The 21,882-nt window shown below is 38.9% G+C and overlaps 1 protein-coding gene across 1 annotated transcript in view; it reads right to left on the bottom strand.

The window, feature by feature from the left end:
- The window catches only part of LOC115222385, a 32,356-nt gene that overhangs the window by 5,790 nt on the left and 4,684 nt on the right, over positions 1–21,882 (bottom strand). Inside the window, exons 2-3 of the mRNA XM_029792597.2 lie at positions 10,772–10,940; positions 6,385–6,504 (exon numbers count right to left, since the gene is read on the bottom strand). Of these exons, the coding sequence (XP_029648457.1) occupies positions 6,398–6,504; positions 10,772–10,940 (276 nt within the window). The 3' untranslated portion in view covers positions 6,385–6,397. The remainder of the gene's footprint in view (positions 1–6,384; positions 6,505–10,771; positions 10,941–21,882) is intronic.

Below are 21,882 nucleotides of genomic sequence, written 5' to 3'. Positions count from 1 at the left end.
ATATATATATGTGCGTGTATGTTTGTATGTCTGTGTTTGTCCCCCTAGCATTGCTTGACAACCGATGCTGGTGTGTTTACGTGGCCGCAGTCAAATGACTGAAACAAGTAAAAGAGTAACAAATGAATAGCTAAGAAGAAACAGGATTTCGAGTACAAAGCATGTATAGATAAGAGATGTCAATCTAGACTAGGCTTTCTCTGTCTCTCTCTCTCATTGTATATTCTAGAAAAATCTGAGTATACAAAGGGCTTTTTAGTATCGGTGGTGATAGAAAGGACTGTTTAGTATCGGTTCCCCTTAACTGAATCTCTTTTACTCTTTTACTTGTTTCAGTCATTTGACTGCGGCCATGCTGGAGCACCGCCTTTAATCGAGCAACTCAACCCCAGGACTTATTCTTTTGTAAGCCCAGTACTTATTCTATCGGCCTCTTTTTGCTGAACCGCTAACTGACGAGGACATAAACACACCAGCATCAGTTGTCAAGCAATGCTAGGGGACAAACACAGACACACAAACGCATATATATATATATATATATATATATATATACATATATACGACGGGCTTCTTTCAGTTTCTGTCTACCAAATCCACTCACAAGGCTTTGGTCGGCCCGAGGCTATAGCAGAAGACACTTGTCCAAGGTGCCACGCAGTGGGACTGAACCCGGAACTATGTGATTGGTAAGCAAGCTACTTACCTCACAGCCACTCCTGCGCCTATATACAAATCCACATTGTTATAAATTCATACACACACACAAGTGTCCATATAATTTTTCTTTTTTTCTGTTACTCGTTTGTCATTTTACTGCAGCCATGCTGGAGCACCGCCTTGAGGGGGTTTTAGCCGAACAAGTCGACTTATTTAAGCCTCGTACTTATTCTATCAGTCTCTTTTGCTGAACTGCTAAATTATAAGGATGTAAACTCACCAATATTGGTTGTCAAGAGAGGGGGGGGAACAAACACAAACACAAAGATATACACACACGTGTGCGTGACAGGCTTCTTTCAGTTTCCGTCTACCAAATCCACTCACAAGCCTTTGGTCGACCCAAGGTTACAGTAGGAGACACTTGCCCAAGGTGCCATGCATTGAGACTGAACCTAGAACCATGTGATTGGGAGGCAAGCTTCTTACCACACAGCTACACCTGTACCTATACCAGTACCGGTGGCGCATAAGAGAACCATCCGAATGTGGCCGTTGCCAGCACCACCCCGACTGGCCTCCATGCCGGTGGCACGTAAAAGGCACTATCAGATTGTGGCCGTTGCCAGCCTCGTCTGGCCCTCGTGCCAGTGGCACGTAAAAAAGCACCATCCGATTGTGGCCGTCTGCCAGCCCCGTCTGGCACCTGTGTCGGTGGCACGTAAAAAGCACCCACTACACTCACGGAGTGGTTGGCGATAGGAAGGGCATCCAGCCGTAGAAACATTGCCAGATCAGACTGGGCCTGGCACAGCCTACTGGCCTCCCAGACCCCAGTTGAACCGTCCAACATATGCTAGAATGGATAACGGACGTTAAACGATGATGATCATCATCATCATTTCAGGGTCGACAGAATTAGTATCAGTTGAGCACTGGTACTGACTAACCTTGTACTTATACTGGAAAGGATTAATATGATACTGAGTGTAAGCATGAGTGTGTGACTAGTAAATTACAGTGAAAAAGAGTATCATGTAAATGAGGAAATAAAATAAATATTTTGGTAATTAGATTATTGAATTCAGGGAAATTTATATAAAACTAGCAGTATCGCCCGGCGTTGCTCAGGTTTGTAAGGGAAATAACTATAAAGCATTTTTAGAGAGTTATAGCCAAAAAAATAGCAAAAAAAATGGAAAAAAATGATGGTAAATTTTTTTTTTAGTTAAAAAAGGTGGCGTTGCGTCCCCTAGACAGTTTGCGGTTTGTGTTTCTGATTCTCGACCCCATGTCGAATTTATCGATTTTTTTCAGAACTGGGGGAACTTTTCAAAATTTTCGCTGCGTTAGTTTTGAATTATGACATTGGGCTATGTGTGTGTCAAGTTTCATCAGAATCGGTTGAAAGCCGTGGTCAGAGTGAGGGTACAAGCAAACAGACACACAGAAACATGCACAGACAAACTGCCGTTTATATAGAGAGAGATAATATATAAACATATGTATTCTACTCTTTTACTTGTTTCAGTCATTTGACTGTGGCCATGCTGGAGCACTGCCTTTAGTTGAGCAAATCGACCCCAGGACTTATTCTTTGTAAGCCTAGTACTTATTCTATCAGTCTCTTTTTGCCGAACCACTAAGTTACAGGGATGTAAACACACCAGCATCGGTTGTCAAGCGATGTTGGGGAGAGAAACGCCGACATACAAACTCATATATATACATATATAAGACAGGCTTCTTCTCAGTTTCCGTCTACCAAATCCACTCACAAGGCTTTGGTCAGCCTGAGGCTATAGTAGAAGACACTTGGCCAAGGTGCCATGCAGTGGGACTGAAACTGGAACCATGTGGTTGGTAAGCAAGCTAATTACCACACTCCTGCGCTTATATAATAACACCCGTCAAAAACATTCATCTTTTAATTCCAGTACGTACTTTACTTACTTTTACTTTTTACTTGTTTCAGTCATGTGACTATGGCCATGCTGGAGCACCGGACTTATTCTTTGTAAGCCTAGTACTTATTCTATCGGTCTCTTTTGCGGAACCGCTAAAGTTACGGGGACGTAAACACACCAGCATCAGTTGTCAAGCGATGTTGGGGGGGTGGAGGGACAAACGCAGACACACAAACATAAATATATATATATATATATATATATATATATATATATATATATATATACACATATATACGACGGGCTTCTTTCAGTTTCCGCCTACCAAATCCACTCACAGGGCTTTGGTCGGCCCGAGGCTATAGTAGAAGACGCTTGCCCAAGGTGCCACGCAGTGGGACTGAACCCGGAACCATGTGGTTGGTAAGCAAGCTACTTACCACACAGCCACTCCTGCGCCTGTACATATATATATATATATTAAATTAAAAGATGTTTTTTGACTGATGTTAAGATATCCATAGATATACACATCTAAATAAAAATAACATGCATATATAAACATAAATACATACATATATACACACATATGCAAATGGATACAAATATGCATGTACAAAGTGCACTTATATGAAGAAACGTACATGTGCATCAATTCATGTAAATGAATGCATATAAAGAACTACACACATATGTATATACATGTACGCACATACACATTTATACATCCACATCATCATCATCATCGTTTAACGTCGGTTTTCTATGCTAGCATGGGTTGGACGGTTCGACTGGGGTCTAGGAAGCCAGGAGGTTGCACCAGGCTCCAGTCTGATCTGGCAGTGTTTCTACAGCTGGATGCCCTTCCTAACGCCCGTGAGTGTAGTGGGAGCTTTTTACGTACCACCAGCACTGGTGCTAGGAACGAAGCCAGTATACTCCGCTGGATGTGCAATGTCAGTGTGCATACTCGACAGAGTGTAAGTACCTTGAGAGAAAAGTTGGACCTAAGAGGCATCAGATGTGGTGTGCAAGAGAGACGACTACGCTGGTATGGTCATGTGGTGCGAATGGATGAGGATAGCTGAGTGAAAAAGTGTTACACCCTAGCGGTTGAGGAAACCTGTGAAAGAGGTAGATCCAGGAAGACCTGGAATGAGTTGGTGAAGCACGACCTTCGAACATTAGGCCTCATTCAGGCAATGACTAGTGACTGAGGCCTTTGTAAATATGCTGTGCTTGAGAAGACCCAGCAAACCAAGTGAGACCATAACCCTTGGCCTATGCCAATGGTGTAAACAGTCTACTTATGAGTACCTTTCCTTCATTGGACACTAAACTCAGCTTGTGAAGACCTGTTGAGGCAAGTGAAATCGAAATCAAATTCGATGACAGCATCGCATGACTAGCATCCATGCTAGTGGAGCTCTAAAAGCACCAGCCGAGCATGATCATTGCCAGGGCCACTGACTAGCCCCCGTGCCGGTGACATGTAAAAAGCACCATTTGAGCGTGATCATTACCAGCATCGCCTTAATCGCACTTGTGCCGGTGGCACATGAAAAACAACATTCAAGCAAGGTCATTGCCAATGCTGCTGTCCATGTTTTGTATCTAGCTCTCATGTCTATGTCATTTGCACTGTTGGTGATGTCCTGTACCCACATATATATATCATCATCATCATTGTTTAACGTCCGTTTTCCGAGCTAGCACGGGTTGGACGGTTCGACCGGGGTCTGGGAAGCCAGGGGCTGCTCCAGGCGCCAGTCTGATCTGGCAGAGTTTTTACGGCTGGATGCCCTTCCTAACGCCAACCACTCCGCGAGTGTAGTGGGTGCTTTTTATATATATATATATATATATTATTTATTTAATTGAACGCAATGCATCCACTCCTAAGTATATATATATATATATATATAGTCAATAATAATAAGGGTAAAATTAATTAATTAGTAATTAATAATTTTACCAAGCAGTGTTCAGTGTGTAAAGACCATTTACGGTATATTTAACATTACTTTGTATAATTAGGGTGCAGCAAAAAAATTTACTTCACCACACACCGAACTTTTGGAAATAGCAGCCAAAGAATTTAGCTATTTCCTCTACTATAAGAAAAGTCTCCCAGACAAGGTATAGAGGGAAAAATAACTTTTGTTATTTTTCCCTCTATACCTACGTGAATTGTTTTTGAGTATACATTGTCTGGGAGACTCTTCTCATAGTAGAGGAAATAGCTAAATTCTTTGGCTGCTATTTCTAAAAGTTCGGTGTGTGGTGAAGTAAATTTTTTTGCTGCACTCTAATCATACAAAGTATATATATATATATATATATATATATATATATAATAATTATTATTATTTGAGGGAATAAAATCATTTTTCTACCTATTATATACATTTTTATTATTATTTTTGCAATTTACTTAATCTTTACATCATATTGTTATTTTAATTTTAACTTTTCTATTATATGTAATTTTCTAGATGGTGTAATTTAATTAATCATTTTGAATTGATAAACATTGTTTTTTTTCAAATTTTTATATATATATATATATATATATATATGTATATTTGTATATATACATATATATATAAGCCAAGTGAGATTGTAGTTGTGGCCGATGCCAGTGTTGTGTAACTGGCACGTAAAAAGCACTCTTCAAACATTGGGTGGTATGCTGTGCTTGAGAAGATCTGCTGAGGCAAGTGAAATCGTAGTTGTGGCCAACTCCAGTGCTGTCTGACTTGTACATAGAAAAGCACCATTGAAATGTTGGGCCTCACAGAGGTAGTGACAGGTGATCAAGACCTTTGGTGAAGACCTGTCAAGCCAAGTGAGACCATAGTCATGGCTGATGCTGGTGGCACATAAAAAGCACCCACTACACTCTTGGAGCGGTTGGCGTTAGGAAGGGCAACCGGGTGCAGATACCATACAAAATCAGATTGGACTGTGGTGCAGCTCCCCAGATTCCTGTCTGAAATCTGGTGCAGCTTATCAAGTTTTCACTCAAACTGACCAACCAATGCCAACATGGAAAGCGGGTGTATGATGATGATGATGATGATATATATATATATATATATATATTTCTATATATAAGGACACAAAACTACTTGTGAAGACCTGTTGAGGCAAGTGAGAATCAGAATCAAAATCGAAATCAATCAACATCAATGGAAATTGTAGCTGTGAAACCAGTGCCGGTGGCACGTAAGCGAACCATCCGAACGTGGCCGTTGCCAGCCTCGTCTGGCCTCCATGCCGGTGGCACGTAAAAAGCACCATCTGATCGTGGCCATTGCCAGCCACTCCTGGCCCCTGTGCCGGTGGCACATAAAAAGCACCATCCGATCATGACCGTTGCCATCCCCGCGTGGCCCCTGTGCCTCCGGCACGTAAAAAGCACCATCCGACCATGGCCGTTTGCCAGCCCCATCTGGCACATGTGCCGGTGGCATGTAAAAAGCACCCACTACACTCACGGAGTGGTCGGCGTTAGGAAGGGCATCCAGCCGTAGAAACATTGCCAGATCAGACTGGGCCTGGTGCAGCCTTCTGGCTTCCCAGACCCCAGTTGAACCGTCCAACCCATGCCAGCATGGAAAGCGGACGCTAAATGATGATGATGATGATGATGATGAAGGGCTGAAATTAGAGAGCACATATAATGGCACTTATTCAAAGTATCATCCCAACCACACAAAGAGGCTTGAATAGTCAATAATGGCTTTTATTCATTTTCCTGTTTTAAGTTTTGTTATTTTGAAAAAATATTACACAAAAGTAAAGAAATACATACCGTTTCTGTTTGATCACTGGCTTATCTGAGTATTGTTGAGCTGTGTTAAAACATATTCAACAGATACTACACTATTAGACAATAGGCTTGATTCCGTACCGCATTCTGCTATAATAATACCTGTTAAAAATCAGAAGAATTCAGAGTATATATAAAAAAAAGCATATTTTGGAAATCCAAATCTATCAAAACAGAGTGTTCTCATTATAGCAGAGCAATAAAATATTCAGTAACCCAAAGATCATTGAAGAGACTTCATAGAATTAGGGAATAATTTAACAAATTAGGTAATTTATTTATTTCCTTAACCCTTTCGTTATTAACCCGGCTGAAACCGGCTCTGGCTCTGTAGTACAAATATCTTGTTTTCATACGTTTTGAATTAAAATCTTCCACCAAACTTAGTCACAGTTTATGTTATGTTCCAAACACTAGCTTAATGATAACTAAGTTATTTCACTAAATTCTTTGTTATATTTAAAATTGATTGAAAGAAACACAGAGCATCTCAAAATAAATACAGTAACGAAAGGGTTAAACAAGAAATGTACTGTAAATAAATTTGCATGTAGTTTTAATTTCATACTAATCAAGTAAACAGAAGGTAATTAACCTTATTAAGATTAGCTAGAAACTGTGTTAGAGAAAAAAACAGTTGGAGCTGTGTAGTAAGAAGCTTGCTTCCCAACCACATGGTTCCGGGTTCAGCCCCACTGTGTGACACCTTGGGCAAGTGTTTTTTACTACAGCCTCGGGCTGTGTGGATTTGGTGTATATGTATATGTATATTTTATGTGTGTGTGTGTGTGTGTGTATGTATCTACTATATATTTGTGAAAAGGGCAGATGTTGTCTCACAAGCAGTTATGCAGGCAAAAGTGTTAGGAAATGTGGTCGGATTGACTTGAAAATTTGCACACCTATGTTAAAAGTGCTAGGGAGTTTGCATGGCAACTTTCAGTTTGCTCAATTGAAAGGCATGGCCTCTAGGGAAAAATTCCTTATCTTTTTAAAATGTGGCCTGTGTAGACCTGGATGAAATTGGGTTATAATACTAGTATATATATATATATATATATATATATATATATATATATTGAGAAAAAAAGGAGGTCGCCAGAATTTTGGGAAAAAATTTTTTTATTCATTCATTATTTTTAGCGTTTGCGTTCATTTTTTGAATGTATCAAATAAGATTGTGTCTTCCGAACTTATCGGAAAAATGAACAAAAGCACTAATAATAATGAATAAATAAAAAGATTTTTTTCCAAAATTCTGGCATCCTTTTTTCTCAACATACAATATCTTTATGCCACTTCTAACACTCTATACACACACACACATATATCTGTGTGCCTTTGTGTGTTTGTCCCCACAGTTCACCCCTACCACTTGGCAACTGCTAGTGTTTGCATCCCTGTAACTTAGTGGCTTGGCAAAAGAGACTGATAGAATAAGCACCAGGTTTAAAAAAAGTACTGGGATAAATTCATTTCATCAAAAATTCAAGGCGTGCCCATGCATGGCTGTCTAATGACTGAAACAAGATATATATATATATAATATATATATATATATATATATATATAGGCGCAGGAGTGGCTGTGTGGTAAGTAGCTTGTTTATCAACCACATGGTTCCGGGTTCAGTCACACTGCGTGGCACCTTGGGCAAGTGTCTTCTACTATAGCCTCGAGCTGACCAAATCCTTGTGAGTGGATTAGGTAGACGGAAACTGAAAGAAGCCCGTCGTATATATGTATGTGTGTGCGCTTGTGTGTCTGTGTTTGTCCCCCTAGCATTGCTTCACAACCGATGCTGGTGTGTTTATGTCCCCGTCACTTAGCAGTTCGGCAAAAGAGACCGATAGAATAAGTACTGGGCTTACAAAGAATAAGTCCCGGGGTCGATTTGCTTGACTAAAGGCAGTGCTCCAGCATGGCCGCAGTCAAATGACTGAAACAAGTAAAAGAGTAAAGAGTAAGAGAGTATATATATATATATATATATAATATTATTATATATATATAATATTATTAGAGACAAAACCACTATTTTGCAAAACAAACAAGGAAATAATTTGAAACTGACTTATTGGAAGTCCACCTGAAGATTGTCGATCAAGACAAGAAACAATTGTAGTGGCGGTTTTTTTGACTTTTTATTAAAATTTTATGTATTGATTAAGTCTTTCCTTGTTTGTTTTGCAAAATAGTGGTTTTGTCTCTAATAATATTATATAATATTTTACTATAAAATTGGATTTAATCCTAAATCTGATTTTTTCCCTGTAAATTTGGATTTATTCCCTAATATTTATTATATATATATATATATTATCCTCATTATCATTATTACTTCTGCCTTAGTGAAGGCAGAAGTATTGCTTTTAGTCGTGTTCGTTTGTTTGTTTGTTTGTCCAAGGAAAAGATATCTCAAGAACTGCCAGATGGATTCGGATTAAACTTTCAGGGACGTTTGGCCTTGTGACTGGCACAAACTGGTTAGATTTTAGGATCAATCAGTTACCAGACAAGGATTCTGGAATATTTATCTGTTTTTTTTCCTGCTTAATTTTTGAGAGCAGTCAGGTTCATTTTTAGTATTCTTGTCTGTGAGAGAAGTCGAGTTTCTTTCAGATATTCTCATTCTGAAAAATCATCTCAGGCTAATCATTGAGAAGACAGTGTTGCCTTGACAGAGGTTTGTGCCATGAGTGCTCTTGTTATTATTTTGCTTAGGCATAATAATACTAACTCAGTGTTTGTCCCCCTAGCATTGCTTGACAACCGATGCTGGTGTGTTTACGTCCCCGTCACTTAGCGGTTCAGCAAAAGAGACCAATAGAATAAGTACTGGGCTTACAAAGAATAAGTCCTGGGGTACACATATTCTTCAGAACAAAGTGTTAGTCGAGTACAGAGCAGTAATAAGGAATAAGAAATTTTGTCATGAACTTTGTTAGCGTACAGTTGTTTCTATTATAAGACGTTTAGATTTTATAGGTTGTTGTTCCATCTAATGTGACTCCATTCAGAAGGCTGTGATGTTCTAGTGGCAGGAACCCGGGGAGAATGTATAAAACACCAGGTGGTAACAGTAGACACACGTTGAATGGAAGTGGTTGATGTACATTTATATATGTACAGGCATCTGCATAGGTTCTATGTAAGCTGTTAACCCTGGTAAGAAGCTCAAGAACAGCGATGCAGGAACCAGTGCAGTGTGTTGGTGCTGCGTAGATGTTGACGACATTGATGAGAGACATTAGCGGTGGCGACAAAGATAGAGGTCGCTGCAATGTGGTCAATGGTTAGAACTTAGAAAGTCTGGAACCAACTGATGTTGAGCCTAGGAAGAGGTGAGCTGACGAGTAGGCTCAAATGTTTGTTTGGAACCGACTATCTCACATGACTTATTTGCAGATTGTGATTGGTTGGGTTGCATATTGGCGTGCGATAGAGTGAGAGACAAATTGCGCCAATATCAACCAATCGGAGTGGTAGACACAATGGGGTTCAAAACAGTGCCCAAAGGTTAGCTGTCACCTGCTACGTTTCGTATGTACTTAATATTGGAGAGGAAGCTCACTAGAGTTCACACTCGTAGTTGAATACTTGTTTAGCAGCAACCCATAGTTTTATCAGAGCTTCAAACATAACATAATTTCTCACTCCTTTGTCACTGAAATTTCTCATATAATTTTTTTGTCAATTGAGATACAGATGTCCCTATGTTGACTTGTGTAGAGTTCCACTGTGCAGCACCAAAGGCAAGTGTATATAGGTGCAGGCGTGGCCATAAGGTTGGTTGAGAAACTTGCTTCCCAACGCTTGGTCTTCATTTTAGTCTCATTGGATGGCACCTTGGGCAAGTATCTTCTGCAATAGCACCAGGCCAACCAAACCCTTGTGAGAGTCTAGACTATGCATACATGATTGTTATAAATGAACATCACTGACATGCAAATGAGGTTGTTTGTTTCCAGCATTCCATGGAAAATATTCAATAGGTTTGAATAACTCACCCTTAGAAATATGGGTGTTTCATTCATCATCCTTAAACAACCCTTATTCAGGGACTTTTTGAGTGGGATGAGTAACTTAACCCGAAGAAAATTCTAACTGGACCCTACCTGCAAGGTCCTATATAGTGAGCATCATGACCCTTACTGGAAAGAAGAGGAAGTGGTATGCATTGTAACGATCAAGATAATGAAAAATATTTTAATTAAGATTTTTCAAAATTTTATTTTAGATGTGATAAAACATCACCTAATCAGTTCATCTTAAATGATCATACATATTTTACACTACAAAATAACCAATGTTTTTCAAAGCCATATTAACACTGTCATTAAGAAAAATTAATTATAAATCAACTTACATTCGTTACCTAACCCAACCACCAATCCACCTTTAGTAGCATGCTTAAACCTTGCAATATTTTCATCAACACGTATTTTAAAATACTTAGTTTCTCGAAACTCAACGGACGACATGTCACAAGTAGAACTAAACATCTCTCTTAAATCCTTGATGGTTTTTGCACTCAGCTGAAAAATAGGAATAACAAAAAAAGAAATAAAGAAATTACTTTACAGAAGCCAACTGATGCAATTATAAATGGTAACAGATTGTTTGAAATTTTTGCCTTTAGTTTGTCTCAACACTGAATCTCTACTTGTTTAGGCTTCCCAACAACTCACCTTCATTACACATGCCCTTCTATCTACAGGACTGTTTCTTAGTTACTGTAATCATATGACAGCAGATCTGCACATATTCCTTCCACCTTTTTGTGCTACCATTAATCCCTCTCCTTGGAACTTTTTTCCTTGAACACACAGCATTATCCCATACCACTGTATGTCCACCAAATGCCCTTCTCCTGGACACCCTCTCATATCTGCCAATGATACTCCTTTCTGTTACTCACTATATCCACTCCTAGGTACCTCTGACCTATCTGTGTTACAGTGCACCTTCTCTCTCCCCTTATACACACTTCACCTCATCTCCCTATTTCTCATCTAAGGAGGGGAACGTTATTATACTTTATCTTTTTTTCATGAATTACCACTTATTGCCTCCTCCTTCGTGACCCATGCCTACTTTCTTACAAACTTAAGACTTACCATTGTCTGTGCCTTCATCCATATTCACCATCCATTGCTTTCACTTCTATCTTCATCTCTACTATCTTACACTCTTATGAATCTACCTACCAACCTAGCCATCTTCAGGCCTGAGCTCCTACTCTCTCTCTATCTACCTTCTGGTGCTTTGAGGGTATTATGCCCTGACACTTTTCTGCATATATCTCCTCTACAGCAAGACACCCGTTCCTGTCCCTCTTTCACACTTTAGCCTCTCAACACCTGGTAGAAAGCCATCTCCCTCAATACTGCAAACCAACTCTGTCAAGGGATCTTGTCTTGCAAGTTACTTACTGACCTCATTAGTGTGCTATGAGATAAAACTTTTGAGTGGTTGGTGTTAGGAAGGGCATCCAGCCAAAAATAGATACTGTAACCTGGTGTAGCTCTCCAGCTTACCAGCTCCAGTTGAACTGTCTAACCTGTGCCAACATGGAAACCACGTTAAACGATGACAATGATGATGATGATCTAAACCAATATTTCATTTGCGTTGACTTCATTAACATTTTTTAAAAGATTATGATTGAAATAATGAAATCTGCCTACAAATAAGGTTTTAATAAGGTTTTAAATAAGGTTTTAAATTTGCCTACAAATAAGGTTTTAATAAGGTTTTAAATAAGGTTTTAAATTTGCCTACAAATAAGGTTTTAATAAGGTTTTAAATTTGCCTACAAATAAGGTTTTAAATAAGGTTTTAAATTTGCCTACAAATAAGGTTTTAATAGGTTTAAATAAGGTTTTAAATTTGCCTACAATAAGGTTTTAATAAGTTTTAAATAAGGTTTTAAATTTGCCTACAAATAAGGTTTTAATAAGGTTTTAAATAAGGTTTTAAATTTGCCTACAAATAAGGTTTTAAATAAGGTTTTAAATTTGCCTACAAATAAGGTTTTAATAAGGTTTTAAATAAGGTTTTAAATTTGCCTACAAATAAGGTTTTAATAAGGTTTTAAATAAGGTTTTAAATTTGCCTACAAATAAGGTTTTAATAAGGTTTTAAATTTGCCTACAAATAAGGTTTTAATAAGGTTTTAAATAAGGTTTTAAATTTGCCTACAAATAAGGTTTTAATAGTTGTTTAACTCCATGTCAGTCCCAATCCCAGTTGATCAGTAATATGTTTCTTTGAGGCGCAGGAGTGGCTGTGTGGTAAGTAGCTTGTTAACCAACCACACGGTTCCGGGTTCAATCCCACTGCGTGGCATCTTGGGCAAGTGTCTTCTGCTATAGCCCCGGGCCGACCAATGCCTTGTGAGTGGATTTGGTAGACGGAAACTGAAAGAAGCCTGTCGTATATATGTATATGTATATATATGTGTGTGTGTGTGTTTGTCCCCCTAGCATTGCTTGACAACTGATGCTGGTGTGTTTACGTCCCCGTCACTTAGCGGTTCGGCAAAAGAGACCGATAGAATAAGTACTGGGCTTACAAAGAATAAGTCCTGGGGTCGATTTGCTCGACTAAAGGCGGTGCTCCAGCATGGCCACAGCCAAATGACTGAAACAAGTAAAAGAGTAAGGGGCTAAACATAGAGGGGACAAACAAGGACAGACAAACGAACTAAGTTGATTACATCGACCCCAGTACGTAACTGGTACTTAATTTATCGATCCCGAAAGGATGAAAGGCAAAGTCGACCTCGGCGGAATTTGAACTCAGAACATAACAGCTACGCATTTCGCCCGGCGTGCTAACGGTTCTGCCGTAATAAAAGATATTTCAGTCATGACTATTTCTTGTTTCTTTTCAGAGACCGTTTTCAGGTGTCTTTTTATTTAAAGGTGTAGAATTCAGCTACTATTTCTAGTTAGCTTAATAAAGTATCAATTGTTGAAAATGTGACCATAACTAAACTTAGTTATGGTCACATTTTCAACAATTGATACTTTATTCAAGCTAACTAGGAAGCCTCTATGTGATTGCTCAAACAACTAGAAATAGTAGCTGAATTCTACACCTTTAAACCTCTCTATCCAATAACAATAAACAAAACATGTTTAACACACTTCTTTTTTTTTTTTTTTCAGGTTAATGGAAACGTTAATGAAAGCTTTCAACCATTGAACAAATTAACCAAATTCTATTGCTGTTCTGCTAATATCAATCTCTGGCAGTAACACATAGTCATAAATTTATAGTGGTAGAGAATAGTTGGTTGCTTGATTCAACCCCTGTGTGTCAGATACTCTGAGCTGAGACCCCCTTCGGTCATGGGATTGCACCTAGAAAGTTACTCTCCAAGGCACAAGTCTGGGCAAGGTTGTTTATGGAAGACCAGCAGCCGCCCATGCATACCGGCCTCCCCTCTCCATGCCACCAGTGTTATCCAAGGGAAAGGCAATGGCTGATACAGCTTGGCACCAGTGACATCGCAGCTCATTTATACAGCTGAGTGAACTGAAGCAACGTGAAATGAAGTATCTTGCTCAAGAACACAACATGCAGTCCGGTCCGGGATTCGAACTCACATCCTCACGATCATAAGTTCAACGCTCTAACCACTGAGCCATGCGTCAGATACTCAATGTATCTACTTCTGTACACAAAACATTTTGTCCAATATTACTCTTTTTCTCAGCTCTAGTTTTGTATATTAATTTTACCCTTAACCCTTTTTATACCAACCAACCAACCTAAGACTGTCTCTGGTTCTATAATAGAAAGTTCCTGTTTTAAAGTGATCTAAGTCAAAACCTTTTATCAAAATTTTATGTTAATTTATGTTCTAAACACCAGCTTAGTAATTGACAAAGATATTTTGGTAAATCTTTCTTTAAAAATTCATTGAAACAAAGAATATTTTATCAGAAATATGGCAACAAACAGGTTAAGCACAAAGTGAATGTTTTAAAATACAATTAATTGTAGTGATACTACAATGGATGGAAGCACTCCGTCGGTTACGATGATGAGGGTTCCGGTTGATCCGAATCAACGGAACAGCCTGCTCGTGAAATTAACGTGTAAGTGGCTGAGCACTCCACAGACACGTGCACCCTTAACGCAGTTCTCGGGGATATTCAGCGTGACACAGAGAGTGACAAGGCCGGCCCCTTGAAATACAGGTACAACAGAAACAGGAAGAAAGAGTGAGAGAAAGTTGTGGTGAAAGAGTACAGCAGGGATCACCACCATCCCCTGCTGGAGCCTCGTGGAGCTTTTAGGTGTTTTCGCTCAATAAACACTCACAACGCCCGGTCTGGGAATCAAAACCGCGATCCTATGACCGCAAGTCCGCTGCCCTAACCACTGGGCCATTGCACCTCCACGATACTACAATATAACTGGTTAAATACCTCTTGATCTCAAACAAATGAAAAACAAAGCAGACAGCAACAGGATATGTATTAATAACACCCATCACTTCATAATCTCTAACAACACATCATCCATCCTGTTGAAAGGCTGTTCATGGAAAACAAACTGAAGTACATTACTCTGAAATCTCTCCAAAAATCTGTATCATATCAAAATTTCTGCACATATTCCCATGTGATAAGAAGTTATTTAATAAAAATGGTGCTTAGAATGGTATCAATAACAATAATGATCTCTAAAAAGCAAGGGACAAATTATTGATCAACCTTTTTGGTGCCAAAATACCTGAGATCACACTTGGTTTTGTGAAACAAAGCTATTCATTTTTAAAGCGTAAAATATTATACTTACTTATAATTTGCGAATTCTTCTTATAGGCTTGACACCTCTCATGACAAGAAGTCATTACATTAAGAATGAATGATTCAAAAAATAGAAACATTTTTTTAGAGACATACTAAATTCATCATAGAAATTCACTTGGATCTTTTCCTGTTGAACAGCAGACAATTTCTAGTTAACGAAACACTTTAAAACTTCGTATACCGGTAGAATGTGTCAAAATAAAACATTTTTTCTCTTGGCTTTCTAGAGAAAATTATAATTTGTTTGTTTAACGTAGTTTAATTTTTCGAATTTTAACCAATCCTATGCCCTCTTTTGAGCTAAAATCATTTGCTGCGTCTAAAACTGAGACAACATCCTGTAACTAGCCCTAACCCTAAATTTTTTTTTCTTAATTGTTACGCGTGTAAAAAAAAACTAAAGCAATGGAATTAAATTAATTTAACAATTAAGAAAAAAAGTTAGGGTTAGGGTTAGGGGGGTTAGGGTTAGTTACAGGATGTTGTCTCAGTTTTAGACGCAGCAAGTGATTTTAGTTGAATGGAGGTAATCGATTGGTTAAAATTGCCGAAATGCTTGGATTTTCAGACGAAATATCTTACAAACTATAGAATTTTCTCAATAAAACCAAGAGAAAATGATGTTTTATAAACACATTCTACCAGTATACGAAGTTTAAAACTTTTTAGTTAACTAGAAATTGTGTTGACATCTGCCGTTCAAAAGGAAAAGATCCATTCACTTAGCAAATCAAATATTTTGCTTCCATATTATTGTCAAATTAATTGCAAACAAGAATTTTATGAAGACTACATAGATAGTTGAAATATCTGATAATAATTCTAGAGGGCTAAAAAGTAACCAAAGCAAGATGTTTTCCTTAGTCTGTAAGATACAGTAATTCTTTATGAAAACTAAACTTTATACAGCTATTTGGGGTGTGTGTGTGCTTTCTTTTAATTGTTGAAATCTTCATTGGTAAACATGAAGAGATTCTATCTTTGTCATATTTTCCATAAAGCCTGCAAAGGAACAAACAGATGCTTATTGTCATTATCTGCATTCATACCTTAATTTTCACTCTAGAATTTGAGGAATGCCAGTTATGAAGTGTGAAATATTTTATCCAGAAACTTTTTTGATGGAAAACAGGCACCAAAATACATGAAACAATCTAAAATGGAATGACTGCTTACTTACAGCTTGTTCTAAAAACTTTAAAAAAACGATATAAGGATTTGCATTGGGGACCCCTTTCATCGAAAACTGGTGATTGTCGTACACTGATGACAGGTCAAAACCTAGAAACTGCAGTCCGTGCGTATCACTTAGGTTGATGAGGGAAAGGTGACCTCCCTTTGCAAATACCATAAGAGCACAGAAAGTGTGCCTAAAGCCAGCTGGAGACGATGTTCTCCTGGGGCTACAAGCTACAGTAACACCCACCTTTAGTGGTTAGCCATATTGAGATGGCAAGTATACCTCAAATTGAAACCATTTTTCAATATATAATAGATAATTAGCTAATTTTTCTTTTATTTTTTGGGTCAAATAAATGAGAATAAACTTTGAATATACAAGAAAAATTCACATATTAACAAAATATTGAGTATGGCTTAAATTACACCCGTTTTCCAACTGGGGAAAAAAGGTCTCAGAATATCATTCAGGGGTCCTATATGCAAAGTTGGGTCTGTTATTACAAGCTTTAATGCACTAAAAACTATTTTTCCTGAATACCATCATCATCATCATCATCAACAACCACCACCACTACCATCATTTAACGTCCATTTCCCATGCTTGCATGGGTTGGACGGTTTGGCTAGAGCTGGCAAGATGGAGGGCTACAACCAGGTCCTTGTCATGTGTTCTGGCTTGGTTTCTATGACTGGATTTTCCTAACGCCATCAATTTTACAGAGCATACTGTGTGCTTTTTACATAGTACCAGCACAGGTGCCTTTTATGTGACACCAGCACAGGTGCTTTGTACATGGTACCATCACTGGTACTTTTTATGCGACACCAGCACAGGTGCTTTTTATGTTACACCAGCACAGGTGCTTTTTATGTTACACCATCACTGGTGCTTTTTATGCGACACCAGCACAGGTGCTTTTTACATGGCATCATCACTGGTGCTTTTTATGTTACACCAGCACAGGTGCTTTTTATGTGACACCAGCACAGGTGCTTTTTATGTGACACCAGTACAGGTGCTTTTTATGTGACACCAGCACTGGTGCTTTTTATGTGACACCAGTACAGGTGCTTTTTATGTGACACCATCACTGGTGCTTTTTATGTGACACCAGTACAGGTGCTTTTTACGTGACACCAGCACTGGTGCTTTTTACATGGCACCATCACTGGTGCTTTTTATGTGACACCATCACTGGTGCTTTTTATGTGACACCATCACAGGTGCTTTGTACATGGCACCATCACTGGTACTTTTTATGTGACACCAGTACAGGTGCTTTTTATGTGACACCAGCACAGGTGCTTTTTATGTGACACCAGTACAGGTGCTTTTTATGTGACACCAGCACAGGTGCTTTTTATGTGACACCAGCACAGGTGCTTTTTATGTGACACCAGCACAGGTGCTTTTTATGTGACACCAGCACAGGTGCTTTTTATGTGACACCAGCACAGGTGCTTTTTATGTGACACCAGCACAGGTGCTTTTTATGTGACACCAGCACAGGTGCTTTTTATGTGACACCAGCACAGGTGCTTTTTATGTGACACCAGCACAGGTGCTTTTTATGTGACACCAGCACAGGTGCTTTTTACATGGCACCATCACTGGTACTTTTATGTGACACCAGCACAGGTGCTTTTTATGTGACACCAGCACTGGTGCTTTTTACATGGCACCATCACTGGTGCTTTTTATGTGACACCAGTACAGATGCTTTTTATGTGACACCAACACAGGTGCTTTTTATGTGACACCAGCACAGGTGCTTTTTACATGGCATCATCACTGGTGCTTTTTATGTGACACCAGCACAGGTGCTTTTTATGTGACACCAGTACAGGTGCTTTTTATGTGACACCAGCACAGGTGTTTTTTACATGGCACCCACACAGGTGCTTCTTATGTAGCACTGGCACAGGTGCTCTTAATGTGGTACCAGCACTGACAGGGTCACCAAGTAACTTGCAGGACAAGACCCCCTTCAGTTGGGAGGGAAGCAATAACCATGGTGACTTAGAATATATGTGCTGTTGAGATTGGGATTTGTCCCAATATGACCATATATCTTCTATGCCATCAAATACAGTATACAAATTATATTATTTCCAAAATACCGAATTGTAGGATGGGCAAGTTGAAAATAGCTTCATAATTGTACCGAATTGTAGGACGGGCAAGTTGAAAATTGCTTCATAATTGTCAGTGGAAGTAATACAATTTGACATACAATTTACAGAACTGAAAACAATACCTATCTATTAATGAAGGACACATTTTTCCCCTTCAAAGTTACTGGAAATGTTAAAAAATTTGGACATGTATTATGACATGAAAAAAACGTGTGTGTGTGTGCATTTAAAACACTTTCAACCTCAAACTAACTACAAGCCTGGATTGCTTAATTATGAAGCTGCTAAAAAGGAAGCTCCAAATATATTTTTTTTAGAATAGAATCTATTCTCAAAACAAAATTCCTATTCAAATTTCCAATACTTAATATACACAAAGTATTACTGGTCAGCTTTCTTTAACATATGTTAAAAGGAAAAAAAAAAAAGACGAGGCGCAGGAGTGACTGTGTGGTAAGTAGCTTGTTTACCAACCACATGGTTCCGGGTTCAGTCCCACTCCGCGGCATCTTGGGCAAGTGTCTTCTGCTATAGCCTTGGGCCGACCAAAGTCTTGTGAGTGGATTTGGTAGACGGAAACTGAAAGAAGCCCGTCGTATATATGATATATATATATATATATATGCATGTGTGTGTTTGTGTGTCTGTTTGTCCCCCTAGCATTGCTTGACAACCGATGCTGGTGTGTTTATGTCCCCGTTACTTAGCGGTTCGGCAAAAGAGACCGATAGAATAAGTACTAAGCTTACAAAAGAATAAGTCCCAGGGTTGAGTTGCTCGATTAAAGGCGGTGCTCCAGCATGGCCGCAGTCAAATGACTGAAACAAGTAAAAGAGTAAAAGAGAGAGAGAGTAAAGAGAGATTTTTAGGAGTGGACTGTTACGAATGTGTTGTATTGGAAGCTTAATGCATTGAAGCTAAGTGCTACTATAAAATCTTCAGTGAGAAAAATTACCAAAAGTTTACTTGTAAAACTATTTAGTGCATATATTAAAATGATACCTGATAAGTATAGGTTTATTGAATTAAATAAACACCAGGTTAGATAGATGTTGTTTTACCAGGCAAAATGCTCCATTTTATATACCGTATCTATCCTGCAACCAATGGGACCAGGCACGTAAAAAGCACCATCCGATCGTGGCCATTGCCAGCCTCGTCTGGCCTCCGTGCCAGTAGCACGTAAAAAGCACCATCCGATTGTGGCCATTGCTAGCCTTGTCTGGCCTCCGTGCCAGTGGCACGTAAAAAGCACCATCCGATCGTGGCCATTGCCAGCCTCGTCTGGCCTCCGTGCCAGTAGCACGTAAAAAGCACCATCCGATTGTGGCCATTGCTAGCCTTGTCTGGCCTCCGTGCCAGTGGCACGTAAAAAGCACCAACCGATCGTGGCCATTGCCAGCCTCGTCTGGCCTCCGTGCCAGTAGCACGTAAAAAGCACCATCCGATCGTGGCCATTGCCAGCCTCGTCTGGCCTCCGTGCCAGTGGCACATAAAAAGCACCAGCCAATCGTGGCCGTTGCCAGCCCCGTCTGGCACCTGTGCCAGTGGCACGTAAAAAGCACCCACTACACTCATGGAGTGGTTGGCGTTAGGAAGGGCATCCAGCCGTAGAAACATTGCCAGATCAGACTGGGCCTGGTGCAGCCTTCTGGCTTCCCAGACCCCAGTTGAACCGTCCAACCCATGCCAGCATGGAAAGCGGACGCTAAACGATGATGATGATGATGATGATTAAAAGTGTCACGTACAAAAGATAGGAAACCAACATGCAATGGTCATTCAACAATTTCAAAAAGAAAAAAAAACTAATGACACTACCAATATACAAAATGGTTATAGTTAATACGATAATAGGTTTTTTTTGCTTGCTTTTTGCTATTATTAACTTAATCATTAGAGATGAAATATGAGCCTAGGATATTATCAATCTTATTTAAGATAGTGAGTTGGTAGAATCGTTGCCCCGATATATATATATATGTGTGTGTGTGTATATATATGTGTGTGTGTGTGTGTGTGTGTGTGTGTGTGTGTGTGTGTATATATATATATATATATCTATGTATATATGTATATATCTATATATATATATATCTACACACACACTATTACATACATATACTAATGTATCTGCTCAGTGTATTTTCTGGTGGCTGCAATGGAGAAGTGGAGTATACAACTTTCATGTTGCTGGTGTTAATGCCGGCGACATGAGAGTTTATATACTCCACTACGCAATTGCAGTCATTGGAAAATACACAAATACTTATACATTCGTATATGTATTTAATAGTAATTATTATACAAGAATTGCTTTTACCTCATAAGTAAATATATATTATATATATAATATATAAGTTACACTATATGTATTCAGGTGATCCAGTAGTGCTCATGAAAAAGCTCCTCAATATATCATTCTACAAACCTATAAAATATATACTCTTACTCTTTTACTTGTTTCAGTCATTTGACTGCGGTCATGCTGGAGCACAACTTTTAGTCGAGCAAATCAACCCCAGGACTTATTCTTTGTAAGCCTAGTACTTATTCTATCGGGCTCTTTTTACCGAACCGCTAAGTTACGGGGACGTAAACAAGTCAGCATCGGTTGTCAAGCGATGTTGGGGGGGACAAACACAGACACGCAAACATATACACACACATACATACATACATATATATATATATAGATCGCCATGATGGATCGTTAGCTCCTACACACATTTTTTCTCTCCTTGTTTTTTTCTGTGTATCTATCTTTCTGTCGAAGAGCGTAGGCAAAAAACATAAAAGACTTGTTCTATTTCTATTCCTGAGCGCCATACTAATACATTTGTTTGTTTGTACTCCACCTGCCTTCGTCTTTTGTTTATTTTCGTAAACCTTCCCGTTATATATATAAATATACATATGTACGAGTCTTCTTTCAGTTTCCGTCTACCAAATCCACTCACAAGGCTTTGGTCGGCCCAAGGCTATAGTAGAAGACACTTGCCCAAGGTGCCACGCAGTGGGACTGAACCCGGAACCATGTGGCTCGTAAGGAAGCAACTAACCACACAGCCACTCCTGCGCCTAGTACGATACAAGAGAAAACGATTGTATAAAGTCATAGGACGTTAAACGGTGATGGTGATGATAATGATGCATAAGCGGATTCTAATATCATGACAAATTGTTTCGTAACTTAGAAACATTACTTTGAAGGGGTTTTTTCTTTTTCATTTTGATTTAATGCAAGCTTGTAAGTAATTTATTTATAATTTAAAAATAATAATATAAGATTATCCATTTGTAGAAACCATGCCAAATCAGACTGTAACCT

The sequence above is a fragment of the Octopus sinensis genome, linkage group LG19 (genome assembly GCF_006345805.1).
Source record: "Octopus sinensis linkage group LG19, ASM634580v1, whole genome shotgun sequence".
Classification (NCBI taxonomy): Eukaryota; Metazoa; Mollusca; class Cephalopoda; order Octopoda; family Octopodidae; genus Octopus; species Octopus sinensis.
The sequence above is the reverse complement of the archived record's forward strand: the minus strand, read 5'-3'. Positions and strand labels throughout refer to the sequence as shown.